This window comes from Pristiophorus japonicus, chromosome 1, assembly GCF_044704955.1.
Source record: "Pristiophorus japonicus isolate sPriJap1 chromosome 1, sPriJap1.hap1, whole genome shotgun sequence".
NCBI classification, from domain to species: domain Eukaryota; kingdom Metazoa; phylum Chordata; class Chondrichthyes; family Pristiophoridae; genus Pristiophorus; species Pristiophorus japonicus.
The window spans coordinates 108,623,363-108,638,477 of NC_091977.1; the positions used below are offsets into that span (position 1 = coordinate 108,623,363).

The 15,115-nt window shown below is 46.7% G+C and overlaps 1 protein-coding gene across 1 annotated transcript in view; it reads right to left on the reverse strand.

Annotated features, from left to right (window-relative positions):
* Nucleotides 1-15,115, reverse strand: part of LOC139229975 (solute carrier family 28 member 3-like) — a 249,072-nt gene that overhangs the window by 210,892 nt on the left and 23,065 nt on the right. The window contains exon 4 of the mRNA XM_070862064.1: nt 9,301-9,414. Within this exon, the coding sequence (XP_070718165.1) occupies nt 9,301-9,414 (114 nt within the window). The remainder of the gene's footprint in view (nt 1-9,300; nt 9,415-15,115) is intronic.

Here is a 15,115-nt window from a genome sequence, read left to right on the forward strand (position 1 = left end):
GCATAGGCGACAGGTTGCAACTTCCCCGCAATGTTAGCTTGTTGTAATACACACCTGAATCCGTACGACGACGCATCACATGCTAGCACAAGTCTTTTACACAGGTTATACAATACAAGTAGCTTGTTGGAGCATAAAATTTTTCTGGCTTTCTCAAAAGCAATTACTTGGTTTTTTCCCCCATACCCAGTTCTCACCTTTACGCAATAACACATGTAGGGGCTCTAAGAGGGTGCTTAAGCCCGGTAGGAAGTTACTAAAATTGTTGAGGAGTCCCAGGAACGACCGCAGCTCCGTGACATTCTGTGGCCCGGGCGCGTTCCTGATAGCCTCTGTCTTGGCGTCTGTGGGCCGAATGCCGTCCGCCGCGATCTTTCTCCCCAAAAACTCGATTTCTGTTGCCATGAAACATAGAAACATAGAAACATAGAAAATAGGTGCAGGAGCAGGCCATTCAGCCCTTCTAGCCTGCACCGCCATTCAACGAGTTCATGGCTGAACATGAAACTTCAGTACCCACTTCCTGCTTTCACGCCATACCCCTTGATCCCCCGAGTAGTAAGGACTTCATCTAACTCCCTTTTGAATATATTTAGTGAATTGGCCTCAACTACTTCCTGTGGTAGAGAATTCCACAGGTTCACCACTCTCTGGGTGAAGAAGTTTCTCCTTATCTCGGTCCTAAATGGCTTACCCCTTATCCTTAGACTGTGACCCCTGGTTCTGGACTTCCCCAACATTGGGAACATTCTTCCTGCATCCAACCTGTCCAAACCCGTCAGAATTTTAAACGTTTCTATGAGGTCCCCTCTCACTCTTCTGAACTCCAGTGAATACAAGCCCAGTTGATTCAGTCTTTCTTGATAGATCAGTCCCACCATCCCGGGAATCAGTCTGGTGAATCTTCGCTGCACTCCCTCAACAGCAAGTATGTCCTTCCTCAAGTTAGGAGACCAAAACTGTACACAATACTCCAGGTGTGGCCTCACCAAGGCCCTGTACAACTGTAGCAACACCTCCCTGCCCCTGTACTCAAATCCCCTCGCTATGAAGGCCAACATGCCATTTGCTTTCTTAACCGCCTGCTGTACCTGCATGCCAACCTTCAATGACTGATGTACCATGACACCCAGGTCTCGTTGCACCTTCCCTTTTCCTAATCTGTCACCATTCAGATAATAGTCTGTCTCTCTGTTTTTACCACCAAAGTGGATAACCTCACATTTATCCACATTATACTTCATCTGCCATGCATTTGCCCACTCACCTAACCTATCCAAGTCACTCTGTAGCCTCATAGCATCCTCCTCGCAGCTCACACTGCCACCCAACTTAGTGTCATCCGCAAATTTGGAGATACTACATTTAATCCCCTCGTCTAAATCATTAATGTACAATGTAAACAGCTGGGGCCCCAGCACAGAACCCTGCGGTACCCCACTAGTCACTGCCTGCCATTCCGAAAAGTACCCATTTACTCCTACTCTTTGCTTCCTGTCTGACAACCAGTTCTCAATCCACGTCAGCACACTACCCCCAATCCCATGTGCTTTAACTTTGCACATTAATCTCCTGTGTGGGACCTTGTCGAAAGCCTTCTGAAAGTCCAAATATACCACATCAACTGGTACTCCTTTGTCCACTTTATTGGAAACATCCTCAAAAAATTCCAGAAGATTTGTCAAGCATGATCTCCCTTTTACAAATCCATGCTGACTTGGACCTATCATGTCACCATTTTCCAAATGCGCTGCTATGACATCCTTAATAATTGATTCCATCATTTTACCCACTACTGAGGTCAGGCTGACCGGTCTATAATTCCCTGCTTTCTCTCTCCCTCCTTTTTTAAAAAGTGGGGTTACATTGGCTACCCTCCACTCGATAGGAACTGATCCAGAGTCAATGGAATGTTGGAAAATGACTGTCAATGCATCCGCTATTTCCAAGGCCACCTCCTTAAGTACTCTGGGATGCAGTCCATCAGGCCCTGGGGATTTATCGGCCTTCAATCCCATCAATTTCCCCAACACAATTTCCCGACTAATAAAGATTTCCCTCAGTTCCTCCTCCTTAATAGACCCTCTGACCACTTTTATATCCGGAAGGTTGTTTGTGTCCTCCTTAGTGAATACTGAACCAAAGTACTTGTTCAATTGGTCTGCCATTTCTTTGTTCCCCGTTATGACTTCCCCTGATTCTGACTGCAGGGGACCTACGTTTGTCTTTACTAACCTCTTTCTCTTTACATACCTATAGAAACTTTTGCAATCCGCCTTAATGTTCCCTGCAAGCTTCTTCTCGTACTCCATTTTCCCTACCCTAATCAAACCCTTTGTCCTCCTCTGCTGAGTTCTAAATTTCTCCCAGTCCCCAGGTTCGCTGCTATTTCTGGCCAATTTGTATGCCACTTCCTTGGCTTTAATACTATCCCTGATTTCCCTAGATAGCCACGGTTGAGCCACCTTACCCCTTAAGTATCATTAGCCAATCTATCTTAGCCAATTCATGCCTCATACCTTCAAAGTTACCCTTCTTTAAGTTCTGGACCATGGTCTCTGAATTAACTGTTTCATTCTCCATCCTAATGCAGAATTCCACCATATTATGGTCACTCTTCCCCAAGGGGCCTCGCACAATGAGATTGCTAATTAATCCTCTCTCATTACACAACACCCAGTCTAAGATGGCCTCCCCCCTAGTTGGTTCCTCGACATATTGGTCTAGAAAACCATCCCTTATGCATTCCAGGAAATCCTCCTCCACCGTATTGCTTCCAGTTTGGCTAGCCCAATCTATGTGCATATTAAAGTCACCCATTATAACTGCTGCACCTTTATTGCATGCACTCCTAATTTCCTGTTTGATGCCCTCCCCAACATCACTACTACTGTTTGGAGGTCTGTACACAACTCCCACTAACGATTTTTGCCCTTTAGTGTTCTGCAGCTCTACCCATATAGATTCCACATCATCCAAGCTAATGTCTTTCCTAACTATTGCATTAATCTCCTCTTTAACCAGCAATGCTACCCCACCTCCTTTTCCTTTTATTCTATCCTTCCTGAATGTTGAATACCCCTGGATGTTGAGTTCCCAGCCCTGATCATCCTGGAGCCACGTCTCCGTAATCCCAATCACATCATATTTGTTAACATCTATTTGCACAATTAATTCATCCACCTTATTGCGGATACTCCTTGCATTAAGACACAAAGCCTTCAGGCTTGCTTTTTTAACACCCTTTGTCCTTTTAGAATTTTGCTGTACAGTGGCCCTTTTTGTTCTTTGCCTTGGGTTTCTCTGCCCTCCACTTTTCCTCATCTCCTTTCTGTCTTTTGCTTTTGCCTCCTTTTTGTCTCCCTCTGTCTCCCTGTATAGGTTCCCATCCCCCTGCAATATTAGTTTAACAGTTTAACAATGAAGACGCATTTCGATCGCTTCAGCTGCAGCCCTACGCGATCCAGTCACTGGAGGACCTCCTCCAGGTTATGTAGGTGCTCGACAGTGTCCCGAGCCGTGACCAATATGTCGTACTGAAAAACTACCGTGCGTGGTACCGACTTGAGTAGGCTCTCCATGTTTCTCTGGAAGATCGCTGCAGCCGACCGAATTTCAAACAGGCATCTGTTGTAGATGAACAGTCCCTTGTGCGTGTTGATGCAGGTGAGGCCCTTCAAAGACTCCTCCAGCTCCTGCGTCATGTCGGCCGAAGTCAGGTCGAGCTTGGCGAATGTCTTGCCTCCTGCCAGCATCGCAAATAGGTCGTCTGCCTTAGGTAGCGGGTATTGGTCCTCTAGCGAGAAACGATTAATAGTTACTTTATAATCGCCGCAAATCCTGACCGTGCCAGCACTTTTGAGCACTGGAACAATCAGGCTGGCCCACTCACTCAATTCCACTGGGGAGATGATGCCCTTGCATTGCAGCTTGTCCAGCTCGATTTCCACTCTCTTCCTCATCATGTGAGGTACCGCTTGCGCCTTGTGGTGAATGGGAAGTGGATCCGCACTTTCGCCCTGGAAAAGTTTCCAATGCTTGGCTCAAAAAGGGAAGGAAATTTGTTAAGAACCTGGGTACATGAGGCCTCATCGACATGTGATCGTGCTCGGATGTCATCCCAGTTCCAGCAGATTTTGCCCAGCCAATTCCTTCTAAGCAGTGTGGAGCCATCGCCCGGGACAATCCAGAGTGGCAGTTCGTGCATCGTGCCCTTGACCATGTCGTGGCCCAGGGCAGTGATAAACTCTTTGGTGTACATTCCCAGTTTTGTGTGGGTGGGGCTCAAGGCTGGTCTGAGTGCCTTGTTGCACCACAGACTCTCAAACATCTTTTTACTCATGATGGATTGGCTAGCGCCAGTGTCCAGTTCCATGGCTACGGGTAAGCCATTCAATTTTATATTTAGCATTATAGGTGGACATTTAGTCAAAAATGTGTGCACTCCATGTACTTCAGCATCTGCCTCCTCTCTGAGGCTCGAAATTGCTTTGATCCACCATGGACCGATCGTCCTCTGCCACGTGGTGGTTAGCAGGTTTTGCAGAGCTTGCAGCTCATCTGCAAGCTCGTTGGAGGTGCCCCATTGTTCCACAGCTCTTGCAGACATACCCTTTGAAGCGGCATGAATAGGCTGAATGGAAGCTTCCACAACGCCAACAAGGTGTGAATTGCCTTGCATTCATCCTTTGTAGCAGACTCTGAGTCATCTGGGTCACCTGAGGCCTGCTGGCAATTGCAGTCTCGTGGGTTCTGCCCTGTACATTTCTGTTCGCAAACACAGTTCCCGTTAATTTATGAACATTGCTAGCACTTGTGTGCTGAGAGATTTGTTTGGTGTTATCACTGGTGGACATAAACGCCTGTGCTATCGCAATGGACTTACTGAGGGTCGGTGTCTCCACAGTCAAAAGTTTTCGAAGAATGGTCTCTTGGCCAATGCCCAGTACAAAAAAGTCTCTGAGCATTTGCTCCAGGTAGCCATCAAACTCACATTGTCCTGCAAATTGCCTTAGCTTGGTGACGTAGCTTGCCACTTCCTGATCTTCAGATCGCTGGCACGTGTCGAACCGATACCTCACCATCAGCACGCTCTCCCTCGGGTTAAGATGCTCCCGAGCCAGTGTACACAGCTCCTCATACGACTTATCTGTGGGATTCACCGGAGCCAGAAGATTCTTCATGAGGCTGTAGGTCGGTGCCCCACAGACCATGAGGAGGACCACTCTCCTTTTTGCAGCGCTTCCTTCTCCGTCCAGCTTGTTGGCTACCAAGTACTGGTCTAGCCGTTCGACATAAGCTTCCCAGTCCTCACCCTCTGAGAACTTCTCCAGGATGCCCACAGTTTGCTGCATCTTTGCGTTGGATTCGTATATTCGTTGCCAGTTGTTGTGTTCCTAACACAGATGAGACTGCACACAGGGAGGTTAAAGTAACAGTGACTTCAGTCTTTATTAAGACACTCCAGAGTGAGGAACAGGTCTTATGGGCTGGCTTATATACAGTGCTCCCAAGGGATACTGGGATCCCTTGGAACTTCAGGGGATGCGCTCCCTGGTGGCGGAACATTGGAGTGCATGCTTTACAGATACACAACATCTACCTTGTTGTCCCCACAGATTCTGACCGTCCCATCGCTCTTTAGCACCTGCACGATTGGACTGGCCCACTCGTTGAACTCAACTGGCGATACGATTCCCTCTCGGTGAAGTCTGTCCAGCTCGATCTCAACTTTCTCTCGCATCATATATGGGACTGCTCGGGCCGTGCCGCAGGAACAAGATGGATCTACACCTTGGCGCCTGTGAAGTTGCCGATGCCTGGCTCAAATAATGCCCGGAATTTGTTTAGCACCTGGGCACATGAGGCGTCATCCACCAAAAACAGTGCTTTGATGTATCCCAGTTCCATTGGATCTTTCCTAGCCAACTTTTGCCGAACAGCGTTGGGCCATCGCCTGGTACAATCCATAATGGTAAATCATGCACCATTCCATCGTACAATGCTTTCACTGCTGCATTGCCGATAACAGGTATAAGTTCTTTGGTATAAGTGTGCAGCGTTGTGTGAATCGGGCTCAGTTTTGGTCTCTGTGCCTTGTTGCCCCACAGTTTCTCAAAAACCTTCTGGCTCATGATTGATTGACTTGCCCCCATGTCCAATTCCATGGAGACTGGAATGCCATTAAGTTAAACTTTTAACATTATCGGAGGGCTGTTGGTGGTGAAGGTGTGTACCCCATACACTTCTTATTCATCCTCGGGTTGAGTTGCCTCACCGGCTCGTTCAGCGTGATCTGCGCTGGATCAGTCGTCCTCTGCTGACTCTGCCACGTGGTGAGTCAGAGGTCATTGGCACATTCGCTGGAGGTGCCCCATTGTTACACAGCCCTTGCACACAAAGTGCTTGAATCGACATTGATGGGCTCTATGACCGCCCCCGCAGTGCCAACATGGTGCTAATGAATATGCATTCACATCCCACAGCCGTCTCTGTGTCACCCTTGGCCTGGGCTCTGCGGTCGTGTAGGCCCTGCCATGTACAATTCTGCCTGCTGAAGGCATTATTTTATGCACAGTACTTGCCAGTGAGCTTCGATGCTGTGAAGATATCTGTTTCGTGTTATTGCTCATGGATATAAAAGCCTGGGCTATCGTGATAGCCTTGCTCAGATCTAGGGATTCGGCAGACAGCAGTTTGCGAAGGATGACCTTGTGGCCAATTCCAAGCACGAAAAAGTCCCACAACATTTCCCCCAAAGATCCGGCAAATTCGCACTGTCCCGCAAGGCGTCTTAGGTCGGCAACTTAGCTCGCCACGTTCTGGCCCTCGGAGCGATGGTGCGTGTAAAAGCGATACCTGGCCATTAGGATGTTCTCCTTCAGCTTCAGGTGTTCCCGAACCAGCTCTGTGTAAGTCTTGTCCATTGGTTTGACCGGTGCCAGCCGATTTTTGATGAGGCCACATATCGAAGACCCACATACAGTGAGGAGAATCGCCCTGCGCTTAACCACCATCTCAGCCGTGTCCAGCTCATTGGTCCCGAAGTACTGGTCAAGACGCTCAACGACGGCTTCCCAATCATCACCCTCAACAAATCTCTCAAGAATACCAACAGCAGCCATTACCACGTGAAAATTCGTGATCTGTAACTCATCGCCAATTATTATGTTCAGAATAACTCCACAAGACTCTGTTGTAAGCTCAAACCATTGTGACCTTAGTCTCTTTAATGTAACTCCAAAGTGAGGAAGCAGCATGGTGGATTGCCTTTTATACCTGCTTGTCCAGAGTGTACAGGTGACCCTTCGGTCTCCCAAAGGTGTGCCCCCTAGTGGCAAGTCTTACACATTGGTGAGGTTTGCATACATAACAGAGCTCTCCTGAGTGGTCCAGGCATCTAAAGCACTGTTTAAGCACTCCAATGGTTTTCTCGACGATATTGCGAGTGGCTCTGTGGCTCTCGTTGTAGCACTTCTTGGCTTCGGTATGGGTGTCACACAGGGGCGTCATCAGCCAGGTGGCGACACCATATCCTTTGTCAGTAAGCATCCAGCATTGACTTCGTGGCTGATTGGTAAACATGTCAGATACAGTGCTCTGACGCAGGATGTGAGCATCATGGATGCTGCCCTGGAATTTGGCATTCACTGCCATAATAATTTGCTGGTAGTTGACGAGCTGCTCATTCAGGGAGTGGAATCCCTAGTGGTTCCGAAAAACCTCTGCATCCTGAAAAGATGCCCGCATCGTGATGTGCGTACAATCTATTGCTCCCTGCACCTTAGGGAAGTTAGCAATTCGGTAGAAGCCTAAAGCCCTCTTAGTCTGAGCCTCCATGGTCATGGGGAAGCTGATAAAAGTCCATCCTGCGTGTGTAAAGGGCTTCAGTGACCTGTCTAATGCAGCAATTTATGGCATGCTGAGATATAGCGTGAATGTCGCCAGCTGAGGCCTGAAAGGAACCCAATGTGTAGAACGAAAGTGCCACGGTGACCTTGACCTCGATGGACAGTGCGGTCCTGATGGTGCTGGCAGGCTGCAGATTTCCTCTGATGAGCTGGCATATCTCATTGATAACTTCCTTGTGGAAGTGCAGTCTCCTAAGGCAGGTATTATCGGACAAGTTGAGGTAAGACTGCTTCTCCCTGCAAGTGCAGGGGGTGCAATGTCTGATCCTCACCAGTCTGGCACGTCTTAGATTGGGCACATAATGCTGTCGAATATATCTTCTGCCATCTCTAGTTTGCAGCACATGCGTACTCATCAAGTCAGGCTGCGAAATGACAGGCCCCATTCCAATAATTATCAGTATTACACCGATTGTTCACAAACAATAAATGTCCCCACTAAGACACCGAAAGTAAATTCATTCCAATCGTCCACAGTATGATGAGATGTTTATTCAGATGTTCACATCACCTTAAAAGACCTCCAGAGTACATCCAAACTGCCCCTAAGTTAAATAGGAGCAGCCTTTTAAATGAAGCAACCTGCGATTTAGAAAATGGCATCCATACCGCTGTGATTAGTTCAGGTGAGAGCAACTTTTTCACAGCGGTTTTTTCAGTGAGCAATATTGTCGGCAAGATGCCGAAAGTAACGCTGGCCAATTTTCTGGGTGTTAGTTTCAGCAAAGGTGATTTTTACTGCAAAAAACAGTGGCCGGGCGATATTATTAAATCTCGGTGTTAATTACGTGTCAAAAGTAATGCTGGCCGATATTATGGGCATTGGTTTCGCCCATTCTGATCTTTTCGCCCATTCTGATCTTTCCGCCCCAAAAAAGTGGGCGAGCGGTATTATTTTTTATCGGCATTATGTACATGCCAAAAGTAATGCTCGGCGATAAGTGACTGAGAAATGGGCGTTAGTTTCCATTTTGTGGCTAAATGGACGATATATGGGCGTTATAAGTCATTTCAGCGTTAAAATGGATGTTAAGTGGGCGATATGCATGCAAAAATAATAGAAAATCTAGCCCCTAGACTTTTAAAAAAAGCGAAGAGGTAACATTGATTACAAATTCCACAAAAAATGTAAACATAATCACAGAATTTAAACCCAAATATTGTTAATTCTCACATAATACTTCGTAATAAAAATAAAATGTCAATAAAAATCAATATTCAATCACCACAATTCAGTGGCACCGATATGTTGTATATTATGTAGCATAAAATAACCTATCCTCCAACACACCAAGAGCAATGCCATAGGAGATTGACTGTTATTGCATACATACTTAAAGGTACAGCGCACTTAAAAGATTTTTCAGAGAATTCCTGTTCTTCCACGTACCTCTACTTGTTTCCCCATAAATTCAAAGGCACGCAATCCTGCATCTGTTCTCAAAATGAGGAGTCCAAATAAAAACTGCAAGATTAAGCCCCAGGAAACAGTTCGCCATTTTACCTAGGTGTAAACCCGACAAGAATTATTTAAGAAAGTGAACTTAATTACAGAACCATCATTTTAGCATTTCTCTCATTGAGTGAAAATGTTGTTGGGAACGCGAACAAAACTGAATAGAAAATCAGAATCAATCCAAAATCGAGCTGCTTCAGATACTGAATCCAAAATCACTAGAGTCAGGTTCAAAAATGTTTCTTCTGGCAATGAAAGTTATTTAATTTACATATAGACAGACCCATTTTTCTTCGAACTCATTCAGTAACCTTGCTGACATATTCCTTGTTGAATTTCTCATGGTGATGACAGCCTTCAAACTCTGAAAAATGATTCTGAATACCTTTTTATTACCCTATCTGGGTTTGGATTTGAATTTAAATAGTGTGGTTACGAACATGCATTTAAACGGAATCACCTTCATCACTTCCTGATTGTTATTTTTCTTTTTAATAAATAATGTGTTTTTTGATTGTAGTTATGAACACAATATTTACCATTTTGATACAATGTTTAATTATTTCAGAACAAAAGGCTAGTACTTCCAGCCCCACTGCTTTATAAATCAGGAGACAAACTCTAAAAATCATTTGGTATAGAAATCATGGGTTGCTATTTTTTTCCCCGACACGACCCCTTACTGACCTTTGTTCCCGGACAGGAAACGCATTCCGCGGCCTTTGCTTACGGACAGGAAGCACGTGCACTCACTGGCCAGAGAAGGTCATTGAAAGTAACAGAGAAAAAGATTTAATGGGCTGTAAATTGCAGCCTCTCTGGGTGCGTATGATGTGCGCATGCGCTCGGTGGCCCCGCAAGTTCCGGGTTGAGGCGCACGAAGCGCATGCGCCTAAACCCGGCACTTGCGATCTGTCAAAATTTCTTTTGACTGATCGCACACATCCCTGGGAGAAGGGCCTTCGTGGGCAGAGAGTTGGGCTACCGCCAAGCGAATGTCCTTAAAACTTAGACCTGGTAAAAGCGTAAGGGCTAAAAATTCGCCTATCTTGCGCCCGTTTCTTTGGCGATATTTCGCCATTTTTGGTGAAAAACGGGCAAACCGGGAAATTTGGAGAAATCTTGCGGCAGCAGTTTTTAAGTACCGCTGGGAAGAGGACCGCTCACAGCACACCCGTAGTTAGGAAGAAAAAATGCCTGAGAAAACCTGCGTTGCAGCCCTTGCAACAGCAGTAGATATAAAGACCTGCAAAATAGCTAAGTTAAAGTTTTTATTTTTTAATTCTTTTGCAGCGATTCGATAGTTAAGTGTCTTGTGAAGGTTTTGTGATTTTTTATTTTTTGCAATTTTTTGGGGGGTATTTTCCCTCCTCCCTAGGCCCAACTTGCAGCGGTATCAGTCTTGGAGAAAAGTTACAGAAAATTTGCTGTTTGCGCCACAAATCCTCATGCAGCGCTGATTTTTACCGCTGGCTGTATTTAAGCTCGAATTTTAGGCCTCGTAGCGGTAGCGGAGTTGTAGCGGAGTCAAAGAGGTATTTTTGATCACCAAAAAATGAATTTCTAGCCTAGAGTTTAAAAAGGTAGAAAAATTAAATTTTTTCACAAATTTTTATATTAAAAATCCTATCCATTAAGGTAAGTTCATTTTTAATCCTATTAAAACATTTTTTTTTTAATTAATTTTTCTGAAACTTTTTCTAAAGTAATTGAATTACTTTAATTCAATTTCAATTCATTTTAAATATATGAGGTGTTTATTTTATATATATATATATATAGTGTTTTTGGAGGTATTCCCATTAATAGTAATGGGAGCTCAATACAAACGGAACTCACCATTGCTATCAATGAGAATCCTCCATGTTCATTGGTGGTCCAGGCCCACATGATCCCAGGATGCACGTACGATCCTGAGATACATGGGCCTCTGCGCTGGGCTGCGCATCTAGGCCTCGGAACCGAAGTGTTCGTTCCTCTGGGACCACCAGGTACGTTCGTAAAAAAAATTTCAGTCAGAGGCAGCCGCCCACAATTTCTGGCCCAATGTATCACGTCACAATGATTTTTTTTATGTCAAAGTCAAATCGTACAATATATATCTGATAATCCAACAGAAAACTGGGGAGGAAAAGCCAGTTTTTACTAAAATCTAAAGCTCTTTCTGCCCCAATCCCAGGAAGCATGCCTAAAGGCTGGAATTTTCTGGTCCAAGCATGCATTAGAGGTGGGTTGGCTGGGAAATTTGCAATATCTTGGAGCAGGTCGGAAACTCGACATCATCCCCCTCCCACACACCTTTCCCTCTGGCACTTTTGCCGGTGCGGCAGTGACCTGAACAGAAGAGGCGGGTGTGCTAACTTAAATCATTATCATCTGGTAGTTGTCAAACCCTTAAGGCGTTTCAAATTATCCTGGCGCAGCCCAGGAACCACGTCTGTCAACCTGAGGCAGAAGTTGAGTGGTCATTGATCCAGCTGATTAGTGCACAGCATGGAAAGTACAATAAAAACTCCCACCTCACAGCTGATCACTTTCCTCAGGCAGAAGCTGTTGCTGACAGCATTGCCAGCAGATTTAGCTTTCTACAGGCTACAAGTGTTTCCAGCAAAGTCGTCATCCCGCGTCACCTCTTTGTTAGAACCTAACACATCATGACAGATCGCTTCTGTCATCTCTATGTGACCTGCTATCTATTCTACCAGCATGGGGGCCATCTATACTGTCTCACCTCAGTCCACAGAATCGGATCACAATGAGCGTCAAACATCAGCAGCACCAACAACACCACTAACCTTCTCCTCAATTACCTGATGCTGCACAGGACAGAGGGCATCAGTGCAGGGCCACACCATGCCAGAGAAAACACCCACAACACAGGGTATACAGGCAGAGGATGAGCATCCTAAACAAGATTGAGCAGCAGTGCCAAAGGAGGCTGAGGCTATCGCGCTAGGTCATCGCCGACATTTGTACATTGCTTGAGCAAGACCTGCAGCCCAGAGGAGTGGGTGAAATTAAATGGGTAATTTGACATTTTACATTTTGTGGAGGTTTTCATTTGGACTTTACAGAGTGATGGGGGCTGTACGCTGCACATAGCGATGTGTTGTTGCTGCGCAATTGGCATGTGATCTGTGCTTTATTGGAACTGCTGTATAATGAGGTGCTCATGCACGGCCCTTGCAGAAGCAACATTGGCACGCTCCCTCCTCTGTTGCAGCTGATCCTACTCCTCCCCTTCGTCCTCCTCCTCCTCCCCGTCCGCCTTCTGCTCCTCCGCTCCCTATTCGTCCTCCTGAGGTGGACCTGAAATCCCTGGTGGTAATGGCTGGGCCCTCTGAATTGCCAGGTTGTGCAGCATGCAGGTGGTGAGTGCATAACCCTTGTCCCTGAGCAGCCAGGCGTGAGCTCCATATGGTGCTTGGAAGAGTGCTGGGACAGTGGTCTGTCGCAGGATGAATGAATCGTGGGTGCTGCCAGCTTAGCGGGCATTGACGGCAAGGATGAACTGCCTGTGGTCACACACCAACTGAACATTCAGAGAGTGGTAGCCTTTGCGGTTACAGAACACCTCTGCATTGAGATGAGGCGCCCGCAATGCCACGCGTGTGCAGTCAATGGTGCCCTGAACTATGGGGAAGCCCGCTATCCTTGCAAATCCACATAAGCATTCCTGCTGCTTCTCCCTGGTCATGCAGAATGAGATAAACTCCATCCTCCTGCTGTACAGAGCGTCTGTTACATCCTGATGCAGCAATGAACGACGAACTGGGAAATATTTGCTATATCCCCTGTGTAGTCTGGAAGGAGCCACCAGCGTAGAAATTGAGAGCTACTGTGACCTTAACTGCCACTGAGAGTGAAGTCCTCCTCCTGATATGAGGCTGGAGGTCTGGCTCCAGCAGGTGGCACATCTCTGTGACCACTTCCTTACTGAAGCGTAGCTTTCTAAGGCACTGCTCCTCTGACAGATTAATGTAGGAGAAATGCTCCCAGAAAGCCCTGGGAGGGTAAGGCCACCTGTTGCAACATCTGTGTGCCCTCCCCCTGCCGCTGGCCACATTTGGCATGATCGGTCTCTGCAGCCGCCGCCTCAGAAGTAGTTGCCGGATGGCAAGGTGCATTGCCAGCACAGCGTCCATAAATGAGACAAAGCACCAGGTGTAAATGTTCAGAGAAACTGTTATGAACAGCAACAAAGCAACGATGTGCACAATGTGAAAGTAGTCAAAACGCTATCTGAAAAGATAGCAATCAATCTTACCTCCCAATGACCCGGTTGCTCATCCCTTTAAATATCGCCACAGTATTGGCAATCCCAGGTATGAAGGCTTGGTTTTTCTGGCGTCATTGGCGCCAAGCAGGTGGCAGTGAAGCGAAGCAAATCAATATTGCGAACAGGGCGCCGCACACTCATTGACGTCACGGTCTCATTGGCGTTACAGGGCACTACAGGGCCTAGCACTAAGTATTAGCGTCGCCGGTAAAACCATAATGAAGTTCCCAAGCAGCATTAAAATAGCTGCACCCGGGCGATAACCCATTACGGTATCGCCCTGCCCACCATTCACTCCAACTCATGAAGCCACTTCCAAAGGTGCACACAAATATGTCCAACACCAGAAAAGTAGTGAAAATAAAGATTTTTATGTATGGCATCACACTAAAGGAAACTTGATAGAAACAATGAATAAAACACCAAAGTGACTACCCTTGTGAATCTGCTTGTGCGTCATCTTTCTCTTTTCCGTGCTCCTACGAGGTGCTACTCCTGTGGCTTCAGCAGTTAGAGGTAGCCTGCTCACCTCCCTGCTGCGGCTGGTTTGACACTTTTGGTTGATGTTCTCTAGGGTTTGAAGCTTCTGATGGCTCTGCCAAAGTCTGCTTCTCCTACAACTGTGCAGGAGCAGACTCAACCATCACTTTCCGAGGAGGCAGCTAGTGCTCTATGACTGAGGGCGTGGCAATGGGGGAGGAATGTGACCGCTTTGAGAGGAGCCACCACTTCCATGTGCCCTCTCATCATCATTCCTCTCATGGGCCATCCGCACTGGAGACCACCTTGCTGCACATCACTGCAGCCATAAGGACCCTCTTCTACGTTGACAACCTCCTAGAGAGAGGAGGTCTATGAGCCTCTGCATTTTATTCTCCAGAGATAGCCATCTATTCTTCATAGAGACTGTATGCTTCTATGAGTGGCGCATTAGCTGCTCCATGCAGGTGGCCATCCTATACATGGAAGAGGCTACAGTCGAAATTGGCTGTGGCACATTGGTGCCCATGTTGGAGATGCACTCATCCATTCTCTGGACATTTGCAGACATCGCAATCGCAAAACCTGTCAAAGCCTCCTGCACTTCTTGCTGCATGGCTCCGGAGGCTCAGCATTTGCATGCAGCTGAGCAGATCTGGGAGTATCCTGCGCCCTCCGGCGAGGAGTCTCCTCTGCTGTCCCTCTCTCCACCATCTGCTCTTGCTCACTTGCAAGTTGTGAGACACCAGTTGACAACATTACTCTATCTCACATGGGACCCACCAAGGTATGCATATGTGTGCTAGTGCTGGGTGTGCTTATGTCTGGTGATGGTGTACCCTCAGAGATTGGAGGTTCCTCTGAGGAGTCGTCTGCCTCTTCCTCCTGCACAATGCGGGGGGCTCTTGATAGACCTGTGGGACAGTAAAGAGATGAGTAAGATATGTCATATGAAGAATGGGTACAGATACCATTATGCACATTCACTGG